General features: G+C 45.0%; 1 protein-coding gene across 2 annotated transcripts in view; it reads right to left on the bottom strand.

Moving 5' to 3' along the window:
* Positions 1 to 18,899, bottom strand: part of LOC147124701 (MOB kinase activator 3B) — a 257,517-nt gene that overhangs the window by 100,174 nt on the left and 138,444 nt on the right. For both annotated transcript variants that reach the window (XM_085991746.1, XM_085991737.1), the window contains exon 2: positions 14,745 to 15,314. In XM_085991746.1, coding sequence (XP_085847872.1) covers positions 14,745 to 15,162 — 418 coding nt within the window. In that variant the 5' untranslated portion in view covers positions 15,163 to 15,314. The remainder of the gene's footprint in view (positions 1 to 14,744; positions 15,315 to 18,899) is intronic.

Raw genomic sequence — 18,899 nt, 5'->3', positions numbered from 1 at the left:
CATCTCCCATCCAGTTTAAAATTCTCATGCTCATGTTTAGCTCTCGTCATGAGCTTGCCCCAACCCATTTCTGTAACCTCCCCCAGCACTACAACCCCTCCCACCCCCCATTGGACTCTGTCCCTGAATCCACCCTCTTCTGCACCCACCCCCCTCCCTTCGTCCCACGTGCCTTCAGCAGTCTAGGCCCCACACTCTGGAATTCCCACCCTAAACCTCTCCAAATCTCCACCTCTCTCTCTCTCCTCCTTTAAGATGCTCCTTAAAACCCACCTCTTTGACCAAGGTCTTGGTCACATGTCCTAATATCTCCTTCACTGGCTTGGCATTGATTTTTGTCTAATTATGACTCTGTGAAGTGCTTTTGGGACATTTTTTTAACATTAAAAGGGCTATATAAATGCAAGCTGTTGTTGCTAAATGCATCTCATGTAGGACCCTTATAACCAATCGAGATAGATTTTCATCCAGCCAGTTTGGGCTCCACAAACCTAGGTCCAAGAGAGAAAATATCAGAATATTAAACCTGTGTGTTGTGTATGTACCTTTAAGGGAGTAACTGGTCTCAGGCTGCAGTACCGGCAGTGACCACCCCTGTATAAAAGGCCCTAGCAGGCTTCTGTAGTTTCAGTTTCCAGGTTGTCTCCATTCAGTAAAGACTTGTTATAATCAACTCCTGCAGTCCGTGTCTCAATTATACACGGACATAATATTGGCGACGAGTAAGAAACGAACTTACCTGCAACTCGGCAGCACCTCAGATGACGTTATTGAAGGTCGAAGCCAGAAGAAAATAAAAAAAATCCAAAGAAACTCGAGAAACGGGCGTCGACCGTGGGCAACCGCCCTCCAAATCATCGAATTGAAAAGTGCAGGAGAGACTGTCGAGAGCCAGGCTTGGTTCTCCAGTCTGTGGTTTCCCAGCTAATCGGGCTGGTGGCAGGTAGTGCACTGATCCTTCCTGGGCTGCGGCGGGCTAGAGCTCGATCGGGTGGCTCTGCAACGGGGCCGGGCAGCGAGTCGGGAAGCAAAGAGAGAGAGGGTGGAGCACACAGGGCGCGGCCGGTGCTTCGAAGCCGGGCAACGTTCAGACCTAAGAAGAGGGAGGGAAGTGTCCCAGAGGGTCCGCTCCACGACGGGAACAGTTCTTCAATTAATGGAGCAAATATTGAAGCACGATAGAAAAATAAAAATACCGCGGAGCGCGGCGTTGGCAGCAGCGATCGGGGAGGCGCGAAGACCATAGGGCGTCGCCATTACAGGATAGTAAAATAAATATAATCGCCAGCAACAGCGTTGGCAGCAGCGGCAGCGGCAGGAAAGCGCGGGAGGCGCCATCTTAACTCGGTGGGGAAGAAGGAAAAGCGCGGGAGGCGCCATTTTGATCCATCGGGGACAAAGGCAAAGCGCGGGAGGCGCCATCTTAGATTTTCAAGATGCCAAAGACTGGTGATATCACTGCCTTCGATAATGCAATAGAAGACTGGACCACGTATGTGGAAAGAGTCGAGGTATATTGCGAGGCAAACGAAATAGCCGATGAGAAAAAGGCATCGGTATTGCTAAATTTAATGGGCGCAAGAACGTACGGCCTATTGCGGGACCTGATTACTCCAGCCAAACCAAAGGCGAAGAGTTTTAACGAAATTGTTGCTATCCTACAGGAACACCTAAATCCTACACCGCTGCTGATAGCAGAAAGATTTAAATTCCACAGGAGAAATCAGCATAAAAATGAGAGCAATGCTGATTACCTTACGGAACTACGCAAGCTATCAAAGCACTGCCAGTTCGGAGCAGGACTGGCAGATACCTTATGGGACAAATTTGTCTGTGGACTCCTGAGTGAACGAACCCAGAAGAGGTTACTCTCAGAGAAAGAGCTGACGCTAGATAAGGCTTTCAGCGTGGCAGTATCGTACGAAACAGCAGCAAGGGGAGCTGCGGAAATACAACAAAAGCCACAGGAATACGGCACCCACGAAATGACACGGGGATTTGCAAAATGTTATCGCTGTGGCAGAACAAACCATGACCAGAAGGACTGCTGGTCCAAGGACAAAATATGCAGGCAATGCGGAAAGATGGGACACATTGCATGAGTTTGCAAGTCTGGGAAGAAGACCAACGACAACAAAAAGGCTACTAAGGAACCGTACAGGAAAGTACAAAAGATGACGGACAGTAGTTCCGAAGACCAGATGAGCGATAGTGAATCCAGGAACAAGAGACTAAGCTGTCTCAAACTTCACAACATAATCGCAAAAGAGGATCTCCGAACCATTTGGGTCACCCTCACGATAGCAGGGTCCCAAGTCAAAATGGAATTGGATACAGGATCACCTCTAACCGTCATGAATCGACGAGACTACGAGCGGCTATTCTCACACATATCCTTGAGAGAGACATCCATTGTCTTGAGGACGTATACGGGGCAAAAAGTATACCCCAGAGGAAAAATAAGGGTGCCTGTCGAATACAACGGCAAGAAAATACGGAAATTGTATCTCTACATTCTGCAAGATGGTGGACCACCGTTATTGGGACGTGACTGGATCAGAAAGATAAGTTTAGACTGGCACTCCATTCAGGTACTGACGGTGGCTGGTAAAAAGGATGACGACGTCACTCCTGGACGATTGTCAACAATCTTAGCTGATGCCAAAGAGGTATTTCAACAAGAACTGGGCACTCTTAAAGGCGTAACCGCCTCGATAAAAATAGAGGAGAATGCAATTCCCAAGTTTTTCAAAGCAATACCGATACCATATGCAATTTGCCCAGCCGTCGAGGCAGAGCTGGAGAATCTGGAGAATGCAGGCGTGTTATCTAAGGTAGACTGGAGCGAGTGGGCGACACCCATCGTTCCTGCCATGAAGAAAATGTTAAACAATAAGTCTGAGGAGCCAAGGAAGGTTCTCATCTGTGGGGACTTCAAGGTGACGGTGAACCCAGTCCTTCACACAGTACAATATCCTCTTCCAAGGATAGAAGATATCTTCGCCTCACTATCTGGAGGGAAGCGTTTTACAAAAATTGACCTAGCACAAGCATATTTGCAGATGGAGGTTGAAAAATCCTCTAGGAAGTATCTCACGATAAACACTCACAAAGGTCTTTACCAGTATAATCAACTGGTATTCGGAGTAGCATCAGCTCCGGCGATATGGCAAAGAGCGATGGAACAAGTCCTGCAAGGGATTCCGAGGACTCAGTGTTACTTAGACGACATCCTAGTGGCAGGTGAGGATGACAGTGAACACCTTGCCAACCTAGAGCAGGTGCTCACTAGACTACGTGAACATGGGCTACGAGCCAATCGCCCCAAGTGCGAGTTTTTTAAGAAACAGATATCGTATTGTGGCCACGTGATTGATGAAGAGGGGTTGCATAAGTCCCCTGACAAAATTGAAGCGGTAGTTAAGGCTCCAGCGCCTGAAAATGTGTCGCAACTGAGGTCATTCCTCGGATTGGTGAATTACTACCATAAGTTTTTGCCGAATTTGTCCACAATTCTGCATCCACTGAACGCCCTACTACGAACGGGAGTAGCATGGAAATGGAGCAATGAATGTAAGCGGGCCTTTCAGAAGAGTAAGGACCTAATCACTTCAAGAGAAGTATTGGCTCACTACAACCCATCACTACCGATAAGACTGGCGTGTGATGCGTCTCCCTACGGCATTGGGGCGGTACTGTCACATAAATTCCTTGATGGTTCAGAGAGGCCGATAGCTTTTGCGTCACGCTCGTTAACTTCAGCCGAGCGTAACTACGCCCAGATTGACAGAGAGGCCCTCAGCCTGGTGTGGGGGGTGAAGAAGTTCAATCACTACCTGCACGGTCAGAAATTTACTCTACTAACTGATCATCAACCTCTCGTCTCCATTTTCAACCCTCAGAAGGGCGTACCGATAATGACGGCACAACGGCTACAGAGGTGGTCCCTTTTCCTAGGGGCACACCAATATGACATCGAGTACAAAGGAACTAAACAGCATGGGAATGCTGATGGATTGTCGCGCCTACCGTTGCCGACGGTGGAAGAAGAACTGGCAGTGGATCCAGTGGAGTTATTCCACTCAACTATAGTCGAATGTCTCCCTGTGACGAATGCAAACATAGAAAAGGAAACACGAAATGACCCGACACTCTCCTGGGTCTATGATTTAACGGTGAAGGGATGGCCAGCACATGGCGAACCACTGCTGCCAGCATTCTCGCCGAGAAGAGAACAGCTGTCAGTGTGCAGAGGAACCTTGATGTGTGGATCCAGAGTAGTAATTCCACCCAAATTGAAGGATAGAGTGCTCAATGAGCTTCATGAGGGTCATCTGGGAGGGGTAAAAATGAAGAACTTAGCCAGAGCGTTTGTGTGGTGGCCGGGAATCGATAGAGAAATCGAAGAGATGACCAAGAGCTGTACAGGATGCCAGAAGGTCCAAAACGCCCCACCACAAGCCCCTCTACATCCATGGGAGTGGCCCTCATCTCCATGGCAAAGGGTGCACATTGATTTTGCTGGTCCCTTTATGGACTCGATGTTTTTAATTGCAGTGGATGCACATTCAAAGTGGCCAGAGGTAATAAAAATGTCCTCAACCACCACAGAAAAAACTATCACAGTCTTACGAACCATATTCGCCAGGAATGGGCTGCCTGAACAGATTTGCTCTGACAATGGACCACAGTTTGTGTCTGAAGAGTTCCGGAGGTTCTTAAAGAACAATGGTGTTAAGCATTACACCTCCGCCCCATATCATCCAGCCACTAATGGATTGGCCGAGATGTTTGTTCAAACATTCAAGAAGGCTATCAAGGCAATGTGTAATGAAGACATACCCCTACAACACAAGGTGGATAACTTCTTGTTTGCCTAAGATAGGTCAACCAGTTTTGGCCCGGGACTACCGCACAGAGAAATGGCAGCCAGGAACGATCTGTACACGGCAAGGACCTCTAATGTATACCGTGGACGTTGGAGAGAGCATTGTAAGACGCCATGCTGACCAGATTCTAGAGTCACTGGAAAACGTCAACTCCACACCACGATCTGATACACCTGGCAATGAAACCGAAGTACCAATTGCATCTACCCGCAGAATCGGTGATATTGGAAGCAGACGAACCAAACAACGACATTGATCCCGACGCAACCTTGCCAGAAGAACCTGATATCCCAAAGAGGCGTTATCCAGACAGAATCAGGAAGCCTCCTCAAAGACTGAACTTATAATTGCTTAACTTCAACCAATGTATCTAGCAACCGTAATTGTAATTGTAATTAGTTATTATTTAGTTGTTAAATGAATGTTATGTACTGTTTATCTAAAAGGGGAGGAATTGTTATGTATGTACCTTTAAGGGAATAACTGGTCTCAGACTGCAGTACCGGCAGTGACCACCCCTGTATAAAAGGCCCTGTAGTGTCCGTGTGTAGATAAAGACACTGAAGACAGGAGTTGGTTCATAGGTATTTACTAAGCAAGTCTGGGGGGGGGGGTTTCTAAAGGATATACACAATACACAGGCAAATATATAAGGGCAAGGCTGGATGGCATCTATTTTAATGCAAGGAGTCTTGCGAATAAGGTGGATGAACTGAAGGTGTTGATAAACACATGGGAGTATGATATTGTTGCTATCACGGAGACATGGTTGAGGGAAGGGCAAGACTGGCAGCTCAATATTCCGGGGTACAGAATCTTCAGGCGAGACAGAGGGGGAGGTATAAGAGGAGGGGGTGTCGCAATATTAATTAAGGAGTCAATTACTGCAGTAAGGAGGGATGATATATTAGCAGGGTCCTCCAATGAGGCCATATGGGTGGAGCTTAAAAACAAAAAGGGGGCAAGCACTTTGCTGGGAGTGTACTATAGGCCTCCAAACAGTCAGGGGGAGATAGAGGAACAGATATGTAGGCAAATCTCAGAGAAATGTGCAAATAATAGGGTAATAATAATGGGGGATTTCAACTTCCCCAATATTAACTGGGATAGTCAGAGTGTGAAAGGCTCAGAGGGTGTAGAATTCTTAAAGTGCATCCAGGAGAGCTTTTTGAGCCAGCATGTAGAAAGTCCTACAAGAGAGGGGGCGGTACTGGACCTAATTCTAGGGAATGTGGCCGGCCAAGTGGAAGAAGTGCTAGTAGGTGAGCACTTTGGTGATAGTGACCATAATATGGTAAGATTTAAGGTGGCCATGGAAAAGGACAGGGATGGGCCAGAAATAAAGGTTCTAAATTGGGGGAAGGCCGATTTTAATAGGATAAGGCAGGATCTGGCCAAAATGGACTGGGATCAGCTACTTGTAGGAAAATCCGCATCGGAGCAATGGGAGGCTTTCAGAAGGGAGATTGAGATCATACAATGGCAACATGTTCCCGTAAAGGTCAAGGGTGGTTCCAAAAACCACAGGGAACCTTGGATGTCAGGGGATATACGGGAATGGATTAGGAAAAAAAGGAGGGCTTTTGGTAGATACAAAAGGCTAAAGACGGAGGAAGCCCTAGAGGAGTACAAAAAGTGCAGGGGGATACTTAAAAAAGAAATTAGGAGATCAAGGAGGGGCCATGAAATAACACTGGCAAGCAAAATAAAGGAAAATCCGAAGATGTTTTATAAGTATATTAAGGGTAAGAGGATAACTAGGGAAAAAATAGGGCCCATTAGGGACAAAAGTGGCAATCTGTGTGTGGAGCCGGAAGATGTAGGAGGGGTTCTGAATGAATTTTTTGCGTCTGTTTTCACTATGGAGAAGGACGATGTAGACATAGAAATAGGGCGGGGGGACTGTGATATGCTCGAACATATTAACATCGAGCGGGGGGAGGTATTGGCGGTTTTAGCTGGCCTAAAAATGGATAAATCCCCAGGCCCGGATGAAATGTATCCCAGGCTGCTGTGTGAGGCAAAGGAGGAGATTGCGGGGGCTCTAACACATATATTCAGGACCTCTCTGGCCACAGGGGATGTGCCAGAGGACTGGAGAACCGCTAATGTAGTACCATTATTCAAGAAGGGTAGTAGGGAAAAACCGGGGAACTACAGGCCAGTGAGCCTAACATCAGTGGTAGGAAAATTATTGGAAAAAATCCTGAGGGACAAAATTTGTCTCCACTTGGAGAGGCAAGGATTAATCAGGGATAGTCAACATGGCTTTGTCAAGGGAAGATCATGTCTGACTAATTTGATTGAATTTTTTGAGGGGGTGACTAGGTGTGTGGATGAGGGTAACGCAGTGGATGTGGTATACATGGATTTCAGTAAGGCCTTCGATAAAGTCCCGCACAGGAGACTGGTCAAGAAGGTAAGAGCCCATGGAATCCAGGGTGCCTTGGCACATTGGATACAAAACTGGCTTAGTGGCAGAAGGCAGAGGGTGATGGTCGAAGGTTGTTTTTGTGACTGGAAGCCTGTGGCCAGTGGGGTACCACAGGGATCGGTGCTGGGTCCCTTGCTGTTTGTGGTCTACATTAATGACTTGGATATGAATGTAAAGGGTATGATCAGTAAGTTCGCGGATGATACAAAAATTGGTAGGGTGGTAAATAGCGAGGAGGGTAGCCTCAGTCTGCAGGACGATATAGATGGGTTGGTCAGATGGGCGGAACAGTGGCAAATGGAATTTAACCCGGAAAAGTGCGAGGTGATGCACTTTGGGGGGACTAACAAGGCAAAGGAATACACAATCAATGGAAAGACCCTAGGCAAGACGGAGGGTCAGAGGGATCTGGGTGTGCAAGTACACAGATCCCTGAAGGCGGCGGAACAGGTGGATAAGGTGGTAAAAAAGGCATATGGGATACTTGCCTTCATTAGCCGAGGCATTGAATATAAGAGCAAGGAGGTTATGATGGAGCTGTATAAAACACTGGTTAGGCCACAGCTGGAATATTGTGTGCAGTTCTGGTCGCCACACTACAGGAAGGATGTGATCGTGTTAGAGAGGGTGCAGAGGAGGTTCACCAGGATGTTACCAGGGCTGGAGCGCTTCAGCTATGAAGAGAGACTGGGCAGGTTGGGTTTGTTTTCCTTGGAGCTGAGGAGGCTGAGGGGGGACATGATTGAGGTGTACAAAATTATGAGGGGCATAGATAGGATGGATGCTGAGGAGCTTTTTCCCTTAGTAGAGGGGTCGATAACTAGGGGGCATAGATTCAAGGTAAAGGGCGGGAGGTTTAGAGGGGATTTGAGAAAGAACTTTTTCACCCAGAGGGTGGTTGGAGTCTGGAACTCACTGCCTGAAAGGGTTGTGGAGGCAGAAACCCTCACAACATTTAAGAAGCATTTGGATGTGCACTTGAAATGCCATAGCATACAAGGTTACGGGCCAAATGCTGGAATATGGGATTAGATTAGACAGGGCTTGATGGCCGGCGCGGACACGATGGGCCGAAGGGCCTCTATCCGTGCTGTATTACTCTATGACTCTATGACTCTATGACTTATATAGCCCAAGTGGCAATTACCGGCATTACGCACACCTGGGGCTCTTAAAGGCACATACACCATAATTGCTCTTAAAGGCACATACACCACAATTCCTCCCCTTCTAGCTAACTAGTACATCATATTTTAAGTAATTATTAATTACATGTTATATGCAAAATAATATACATTGCTGTATTAATTAATTATAAGTTAGTCTCTCAGGAGGCTTCCTGACTCGGTCCGGATAACGCCTCGGGGGTGTAGTAGTTTCTGGTGGTGTAGTAGGTTCTTCTGGCAAGGCTGATTCGGCTTGAATGCCAGTGTCGGGTTCATCAGGCTCCAGTATCACCGGATCGGAGGTAGATATGGGTATCTCTACTTCATCGTTAGATGTATAGAGTGGTGGTGTAGGTTGTCCCTTTCGGATGACTTGATGATTTGGTCAGCATGGCGCCTTATTATGCTGTCTCCGATGTCCACGGTATACATCAGTGGTCCTAATCGTGTGCAGATAGTTCCAGGCTGCCATTTCTCGGTACGGTAGTCCCGGGCCAAAACCGGTTGGCCTATCTGGAAGGCCCTAGTTGGTCTTTCATTCATGCCCTGAAACTGCCGGTTCTCCACGTCCCTTCAGATGTTGGGCTTGACCAAATCCAGCTGGCATCTTAGGTTTCTATTGTAGAACATCATGGCGGGAGTTTGGTTAGTAACCATATGCGTTGCATTCCTATATGCAAATAAGAAGTTATCCACCTTGTGCTGAAGTTTTATGTCTTCATTACCCATGGCCTTGATGGCCTTCTTGAAGGTCTGGACAAACCTTTCAGCCAATCCATTGGTGGCGGGATGGTATGGGGCGGACGTGTAGTGCTTTACCCCATTGTTCTTTAAGAACTTTCTGAATTCTTCGGACACAAATTGCGGTCCATTATCAGAACATATCTGCTCCGGCAGCCCATTCCTGGCAAATATGGTCCTTAATACTGTGATGGTTTTTTCCGTGGTGGTGGAGGACATCTTTATTACCTCCGGCCACTTGGAGTGTGCATCAACTGCGATTAAGAACATTGAGTCCATAAATGGACCAGCAAAGTCGATGTGCACCCTTTGCCAGGGAGATGAGGGCCACTCCCATGGATGTAGAGGGGCCTGTGGCGGAGCATTTTGGACCTTCTGGCATCCTAGGCAGCTCTTGGTCATGTCTTCGATGTCTCCATCGATACCTGGCCACCATACAAACGCCCTAGCTAGGTTCTTCATTTTCACTCCACCCAGATGCCCCTCGTGAAGCTCCTTTAGCACTTTATCCTGGAGTTTGGGTGGAATCACCACTCTGGATCCACACATCAAGGTTCCTCGGCACACTGACAGCTGTTCTCTTCTTTGCGAGAATGCTGGCAACAGTGGTTCGCCATGTGCTGGCCATCCCTTCACTGTTAAATCGTAGACCCGTGAGAGAGTAGGGTCATTTCTTGTCTCCCTTTCAATGGCAGAATTTGTCACCGGTAGACATTCCACTATGGTAGAGTGGAATATCTCTACTGGGTCTACTGTAGGTGCCTCTTCTATCGTTGGCAACGGTAGGCGTGATAAACTGTCAGCATTCCCATGCTGTTTTGACCCTTTGTATTCAATGTTGTATTGGTGTGCCCCTAGAAAAAGGGACCACCTCTGTAGTCTTTGTGCCGTCATAATGGGGACACCTTTTTTAGGGTTGAATATGGAGATGAGGGGTTGATGGTCAGTCAGCAAGGTAAATTTTTGTCTGTGTAGGTAATGGTTGAATTTCTTCACTCCCCATACCAGGCTGAGTGCTTCCCTGTCTATCTGGGCATAGTTACGCTCAGCTGAGTTCAATGAGCGTGACGCAAAAGCTATCGGCCGTTCCGAGCCATCAGGGAATCTATGGGACAATACCGCTCCTATGCCGTAAGGGGATGCATCGCACGCCAGTCTGATTGGTAGTGATGGGTTGTAATGAGCCAAAATTTTCTCGGATGTGATTAAGTCTTTACATTTATGGAAGGCACGTTTACAGTCTTCGTTCCATTTCCAAATCACTCCTGTCTGTAGAAGATCATTAAGAGGGTGTAGAATAGTTGATAAGTTCGGTAAAAATTTATGATAGTAATTTATTAATCCCAGGAATGACCTCAATTGTGAAACATTTTCAGGTGCTGGGGCTTTTATAACTGCTTCAATTTTTTCAGGTGACTTATGCAACCCTTCCTTATTAATTATGTGGCCACAATATGATATCTGATTTTGGAAAAATTCGCACTTGGGGCGATTTGCTCGTAGGCCCCGTTCTTTCAGCCTAGTGAGCACCTGCTCCAAATTGGCAAGGTGCTCGTTGTCGTTTTCTCCTGTTATAAGGATGTCGTCTAGGTAGCATTGAGTCCCCGGAATCCCTTGCAGGACTTGCTCCATAGCTCTTTGCCAGATAGCTGGAGCTGATGCTATTCCAAAAACCAGTCGATTGTACTGGTACAGGCCTTTGTGTGTGTTTATTGTGAGATACCTTTTAGAGGTCTCCTCAACCTCCATCTGTAGATATGCCTGTGCCAAGTCAATTTTTGTGAAACGTTTCCCTCTGGATAGTGAGGCGAAAATATCTTCTATCCTCGGAAGAGGATACTGTACTATGTGAAGGACCGGGTTTACAGTCACCTTAAAGTCCCCACAGATGCGAATTTTTTTCTGTTCCTCAGAGTTATTTTTCAATGTTTTTTTCATGACTGGAACGATGGGTGTTGCCCATTCGCTCCAATCTATTTTGGATAATACGCCTGCCTTTTCCAAATTCTTCAGCTCTGCCTCGACTGCCGGACGTATTGCGTATGGCACCGGTCTTGCCTTAAAAATGTTGGAATTGCTGTATCTTCAACTTTTATTGAGGCGGTGATGCCTTTCAAGGTTCCTAGTTTCTCTTGAAACACTTCTTTGGTGTTGGCCAAGATGTCTTTTAATCGTTCAGGTATGATGTCATCATTGTTTTTTTCCTTACTGGTCACCATCAGTGCCTGAATGGAGTGCCAGTCTAAACGTATCTTCCTTATCCATTCACGTCCCAACAACGGTGGACCACCATCTTGTAGAATGTATAAATACAACTTTTGTATTTCTTTGCCGTTGTATACCACAGGCACCCTTATTTTTCCTTTGGGGTAGACTTTCTGCTCCGTATATGTTTTTAAGATAATGGATGTGTCTTTTAGAGGTATATGCGAAAATAGCCTCTCGTAATCTCGTCGATTTATTACGGTTAGAGCTGATCCTGTATCTAGCTCCATTTTAACTGGGGACCCTGCTATTGTGAGGGTAACCCAAATGGTTTGGTAATCCTCTTTGGCAAGTACATTATGTAATTTGAGACAGCTTAGTCTCTTGTTTCTGGAGTCGCTATCACTATTCTGGTCTTCGGAGCTATTGTCCGTCATCATTTGTACCTTCCTGTACTTTTCTTTATTGATTTTTTGTTTTCTGTCAGTGGATTTATTTTGTCCAGATTGGCATACCCGTGCAATGTGTCCAATCTTACCACATTGCCTGCATGCTTTGCCCTTGAACCAGCAGTCCCTCTGGTTATGGGTGGATCTGCCGCAGCGATAACATCTTCCGAACTCCTGTGTCATTTTATGGGTGCCGAAGTCCTGTGTCTCTTGTTGTATCTCTGCAGCTCCTTTTGCTGCTGCTTCGTATGATACAGCCATACTGAAAGCTTTGTCCAATGTTAAATCTTTTTCAGAAAGCAGTTTTTTTTGTGTTCCTTCACTTAAGAGACCGCAAACAAATTTGTCTCGAAGATAATCCGATAGTCCTGCTCCGAATTGGCAGTACTTTGATAGCTTTCTTAATTCGGTTAGGTAATCAGCGTTACTTTCATTCTTGTGTTGATTTCTCTTGAAGAACTTGAATCGTTCCACTATCAGCAGCGGTGTTGGGTTTAAATGCTCCTGCAGGGTATCAACAATTTTTTTTAAAGTCTTGTCCTTTGGTTTGGCTGGAGTGATTAAATTTCGTAACAGCCCGTATGTCTTCGCGCCCATTAAGTTCAGAAGTACTGAAGCTTTTTTTTCATCTGTTATTCCATTTGCAGTGCAATAAACCTCTACTCTTTCCACGTATGTGGTCCAATCTTCTATTTCGCCATCAAAAGCCTCAATATTACCAGATTTAGGCATTTCAGAAAAGATATGGCGTTTCCCGCGCTTTTTTTTTTCTCTCTGTAGCAACGATATGGCGCTTCCCGCGCTTTCCCGCCGCTGCTACCGATAACAACGCTGTTTTACTGTGGTTTCAGTTTATTCACTGTTGGAGACTCGTTCCCGACGGAGGTCTAAACGCTGACCTGCTTGCCGCGCTGGCCGTCTCTCAAGTGCACCCTCCCAGTCCGTTATTGCTTGCCTCCGATTTCGCTGCCTGTCTCAGCTGTAGAGCCCGCCGCTGGAGCTCCAGCCTGACGCCCAGGAAGGATTAGCGCAGTACCTGTCACCAGCTTGGCCAGCTGGTGAAACCACAGTTTCTCTTACTTCCTTGAGTCTTCTGGACGCTGGAGGAATCGATGTCCTTGAGGTGCTGCCGAATTGCAGGTAAGTCCGTTTCCACTTCGTCGCCACTGTAGTGTCCGTGTGTAGATAAAGACACTGAAGACAGGAGTTGGTTCATAGGTATTTACTAAGCAAGTCTGGGGGGGTGGTTTCTAAAGGATATACACAATACACAGGCTTATATAGCCCAAGTGGCAATTACCGGCATTACGCACACCTGGGGCTCTTAAAGGCACATACACCATAATTGCTCTTAAAGGCACATACACCACAGGCCCTAGCAGGCTTCTGTAGTTTCAGTTTCCAGGTTGTCTCCATTCAGTAAAGACTTGTTATAATCAACTCCTGCAGTCCGTGTCTCAATTATACACGGATATAATACTGTGCATCACACAGTGTCCCATTTTGCAACTGTTTACTTTTCAACCCTACTGCGTTTAAAAACAATAAAGGATGCCAGCATCAAAAATCTGAAGTACAGTGTTGAATATCAAATTAATTGACTAAGTAAAGCAGTCTATGACAAAGATAGCTTCAACACATCTCAACTCTTCCTATGTCAGCGATTAATAGTTCCAATTTGAATTGGAAAGTCAAGTCTCCTACAGCATTGGAAGGATCAATCTGGCTACAGTTTCTCATTTGAAAAGACAGCTCAAGTATTTGAATGAATTACTTAGGTAGGGACAGTAGATAATCAGTGCCGAATCTATAGACAAGTCTAAAGTACACCGTGCACAATGCGTAGGTCTTGCAGCTTTAATCTGCCGCTATATTTAAAATGCAAGCTTCAATGCTTGCACTCTGTTGAAACAATGTCCTCATCTCACCCAAACTGTTTCATTTTAAAATCTAAGAATAATACTAGATTTGGGGTTTAGTACAGAATATGTATCATGTGTTCCCACACAACAGTGCTGTGGGACAGGGCCTCATCACCCGAGAGACACTGTTTATTAATACATTAGCAACAGGATTATGCAAAACTACAGCAGGCAAAGGACACAGAACTCCAACACATTTGCTTACCTAGTTGGGATATAGAGGGAGTCTGAAATGAAGCTTCAAATCAGAGTGAAGGAATGCTTACTGAATTCCACAAGGGCCCAGTATCCTCCTAGCACCCACGGACTGACACCAGATTGCTTAATGTCACATTTCACAAAACTGGTCCTACTTTTTCTTTTAAATATTCAAATTTCTTCTCAATAGATTGTATATAAAGTAGTACAATGTTTAAACATACAGATAGGAGACTTGGTACCCCAGGGATTAAAGACAAACTTTATGTTAGAGTATGCTGAAATACACAACAGGTTGCACTACAACACAGCCACTAGTTTGTCATACCCCATCTTATACAATTCCTGTATTTTGTACAGTTGCCAAGTGTCCTCCATTTTTAATTGGAGAGATTTAAAAAATTGAACACAATTACCACGTGAACAGTTACGTCACTGTGCTCAGTGACATTGCTCCTATCTCGCGCACCCAAGACGGAGACGTGAAAGAATCAATTAGAATTCAAGATGGCCATGTCAGAAATCTCCCACTACTTTTCCAATTAAGATTTCATCAACAGATTTACACCCCACCCAATATTAATCTCCAGTGACTTCAATGGAGAGTGAAATCGGACGGGGTGTAAAACCGACGCTCCATCCAACCTCATCAGTTTCCTGATGGACAGGTTAGGTTAAGATTGGCCCCATTATCCTGCTGGTATAACGCATTCCTTCCCCTGAAGTTAAAGGTGACTCACCAATGCTTGTTGGGAAGATTTCTTCATTGTTGATTTGGACCTCAATCCAATCCATCAAGAGGCTCATGTACTGTGGAGCTGGAAGTGCAGTGGGTCTTTTGTATTTGTGATCATCTTGCCACCGGTACTCATACTTCTGTCCTCCTGACATGATAGGGCAGCTCCTGTCAGTACAGAACTCACATATCGTCCCATAGATCAGATTAATGCGATTAAAGAAATCCACCACATGAACAGCAATCCAATCATTAAGGTCTTCACCATTAGGTAGTTGTACTGCTCCCTTCAGGTCCACTCCCGAGCTCAAGGAGGCCTGTGCTTTCTTATGGAGTTCAAACCTCTGAGTACCGGGTTCAAATTTCCTCTTTGGCCGAAAGGTCTTGTCCTTATTGAACACCTGCTTCAAAGCTATTGACATGGTCAGATCTCAGTTGGCTCAGCCGATAAACTCAGAACAGCCACACTTTAGCAACTTTACGTCTTTGATGATTTCTTGGTCTAATTTTCAGTAAGTCCCCAAATTGCTTCAGTCTTTTCCTTCCACTAGCTTTTTAAGGCGACTGTCTTTTCCTGTTTGAGGAGTGGGTGGGGGGAATAGTTTAAAATAAAAATGTTATTAAAAGTACAACTTATTTTAAGCACATGTTTAAATTCCCACTTACTACATAATGGATGGGTAGCAATGTGTTCCTTTTAAATATATAAACCAGGAGCATCTTTCAAATCAAAAAGAATTGGAACATAAGCTGAAACTTTCAAGCCATCGCAATCTTGTGCAACATTCAATGAGATTCAAACAGCAAGCAACCGAAGCCTAACTACTCATTAACAGAAAAACTGAGATAGCATCTGGAACAATATTTGAACAATTAAAAATAAATTCAAAATTGTATATGTAAATATTGTTTCAATTTAAGGATGGGGGCTTTCATTCCACTATTCAAACTGCAGTATTTAAGGCATAGGATTTTTAAAAGGCCTTGTTAAACCTTGTACAAAACACTTGGGGCTAAGCCTGTTAGCAGAATATATAGCACGGGTCTTTGCCAGTTTTTGCACAAGCATTACTCAGAGTTCGGTGTTGGTGAAATTTCAGAAATGATGCCCAGGCTACAGATTTCTTAAATACTTCAGTCTCAGCCTGTGGTTGATGGAATGGGAGGAAAGGGAGGAGGCGATGGACCTTCTTCAGTCACATGAAACTGGAACTCCAAATGCTTCTCCTGACAGGTTTAAGATATCAATAAGCAGTGGTCTTGGCTCTCGTAGTTTGGACTTCCACCAGTCAAGAAGCATTCAACAAATCGAGAAAAACAATGATATATTATAGGAGGTCAGCTACAATAATCCTTTATAAAGGATGCTCGAGTTTACTCTGTACTGTATAACCTTTCTTATAATTGCAGCTTCACAGCTATGTGTGTCACCTATCACCTGGCATAATACCTCGGCTGAGCTCATGCTGTCCGAACTGTTACTATTCGTAATTGAATTCAAGGTAAGCAGCTGATCTCCAACGACCCACTTTACTTAATTATGTCACAATTTCCCCTTCTCCACTGTCTGAAAGCAGCACTTTGAACTGTATTAGTGACATCCGGCGCTATTTAGGCAAGTAAAAGGTATTCAATCCATATTACTATCCAAAACTCTCAGTGTGTGGGTTTTTTTGAGCAAGAGTGCGAGATTCATTTTCAACACAATGCCATTCTTCGCAGGCTGCTGAGTCACGACATCTGCGAAGCTGAGGTATGCTCTGTCAGGCCACATTAATGTAATTCAAAACCAAAGAGCCAGTGAGATGTCAGCATACACCACTCAGACTACACTGCAGTTTCATCGCATGCTATCCCAGAGTGACCAGCAGTCTGCAGCCCATACGAGATCTGCATACTATAGTGAAGTGCTAAAAGACAGAACATAAAATAGAATGGCAGTCAAGGTTTGGTCGCCTTATAATAAAGGTACGGTATACGAGTTAGAACATGCTTTTTATTTTAAATACATAAACTTTTCTTAGTCACATGCACAGTTCCCTTGTAACACAAGAAGTCAAACCAGACAGCTGGATGAAGTGAATCAGATTTCAATGGAACAAAACCCAGAATAATTTAGTGTGAAATAGAAGCTGAGGGAGCTTTTAGGTTTTTTTTTAATATAAATTAGTTTAGGAGGATCCTTGTACTTTAAAAGAGAGTCTGGAGACAGAACTGGTGAGGGTGTTGAAAGGTCACCGACCTGAAATGCTAACTCTGTTTCTCTCTCCACAGATGCTGAGTGTTTCCAGCATTTTTTGTTTATATCCCTAATACTTCTTGTTTGCTTTAAAGTATGCATCTATACATACTTTCCAAATGCCTCTAACCTGTGGATCTCCTTACTTTCTTCAGACTATTGCTTTCTCCCAAGATCTTCAAGCCTTTAAAACCCAGGTTTGACAATATTTAAAATTGCTATTTCATCATTTATCTCATCTCTTTTACTCTTTTCCAACTCAATCGTGGCCTGCACTATGGACCTTGGCCATTCACCTTGATTCTTCAATTGGCACCCCCCCCCACCCGAAGAAAAAGATGCAATTGATTCATGCCATCCTTGACATTTGACAGCTGGTTACATGGCAGCAAAAAGAGGTCTGCAGAGTAACTTGTCATGTTCAGAGGTTAGGCGTGGGGTGAATATATTATTTTTTAAATGCCAATTCACCTACATATGGCCAGAAACGTCAGTTACGTGTTTGGGTTTTATGCCAAATATTCTGCTCTGGATCATTCTTCAGAAAATGCAAAGTTATATTCTAGCATGAAATAATGCAGAATTAAAAACAGATACAGATATGTTCAGGAGTATTGTGTGGGTAATCTCAAAACAATGGCACTCAGCCTGGTGCAACTTGCTGTGACTTGTGTATAGCCCACATACTGGCAAATGCCCACGCCTAATTCCTACCAACCGGCCTGTAAAATAGCATCAGAGTAAAAGCAGTGGTGGAGGCTGCCAATTTACGCAGTGCTTCCTCAATTGGAGACTTTCTGTGCCCTTGTGCAAAATATTTTGATGAAGTACTTGCTGCTGCTCCTGAACTACCAACACGACTCCTTCAAAAGTGCCGCATCTTTGAACATGTCCAAAGGGCTACACACAAACTGAGAAACTTCACAGCATTTTGTGATATATACCAACCGAAAGATCAGTTATCCATTAAGAGATTTAATCTTACATCACCAAAATCAAACGCATTGCCGTTTAATCCCCAGATTTCAAGAATAATATTCCAGCTACGTTTCGCTTCCTTTTTTTGCTGCGGCCCTCCAGTATTAAATTGTGCTCCCGCAAGAATGACAAACCCATTTATTTTAAATGCCTCTGATAAGATGGGGGGGCAAAGGAATTTTAGATGAAAGCGTTAATGCATTGGTTGGTAAAAGTCACACTGTGCCATTTCAACCCACAAGTTTTTGTGAGTGTCAGCTTTCATTACCAATTTGTTGTTCCACATCATTTGGCAGCAATAAAGTGATCTCCCGCGTTGAGAAGCAGCAGGGTCTGTGTTTGGGAACTTGGCTGATCTGCCAGTCCCAATGCTGAGCAAACCTGTGCGAGTGCTTCAGGCTTCTGCTCCTGCTCTGTGGGACAGTTTGTTGTGCTACTGACAGAGGGACATGAACTGAAACAGGGCAATTCCAAACATGGGACAAAAACACCAAGGGAGTAGTCACTGGGGATGTGCACAAAGTCAATAGGTGAGCTGTTTTATAGCACAATATTGTATGTTGACTCCTCACAGGGGTACAATTCCACAGATGCCCAAGTGATCATTATTCATGCGTCACTCTTGATAGTACGCATCAGGTAATTCAACCATGAGGGCAATGGCAGCCAAACCAGATCCTGTCCTCACACAGCATGCATTGGCAGCGAGGGTCAGTGGACGGCAACCAGGAGCAGGAATTCTGGCCAATGTTTTTCTCCCTAACCCAGGAATGCTGAGGCTAATTGTAGCACCCCTGCCACTCTGGGTATGAACTGCTAACTCAAAGACCTGAGGGGAAAAATTGGGTATCACCCATTTTGGAGCGCAATTACTGGCCGGGCGAAAATTTTAGTGCCCGGCGCTAATTATTGCCTCCGACGGCAAAATTCACCTCTATCGTC

This window comes from Somniosus microcephalus, chromosome 1, assembly GCF_052327205.1.
Source record: "Somniosus microcephalus isolate GS21.2 chromosome 1, FLI_Smic_1.0, whole genome shotgun sequence".
Lineage (NCBI taxonomy): Eukaryota > Metazoa > Chordata > Chondrichthyes > Squaliformes > Somniosidae > Somniosus > Somniosus microcephalus.
The sequence above is the reverse complement of the archived record's forward strand: the minus strand, read 5'-3'. Positions and strand labels throughout refer to the sequence as shown.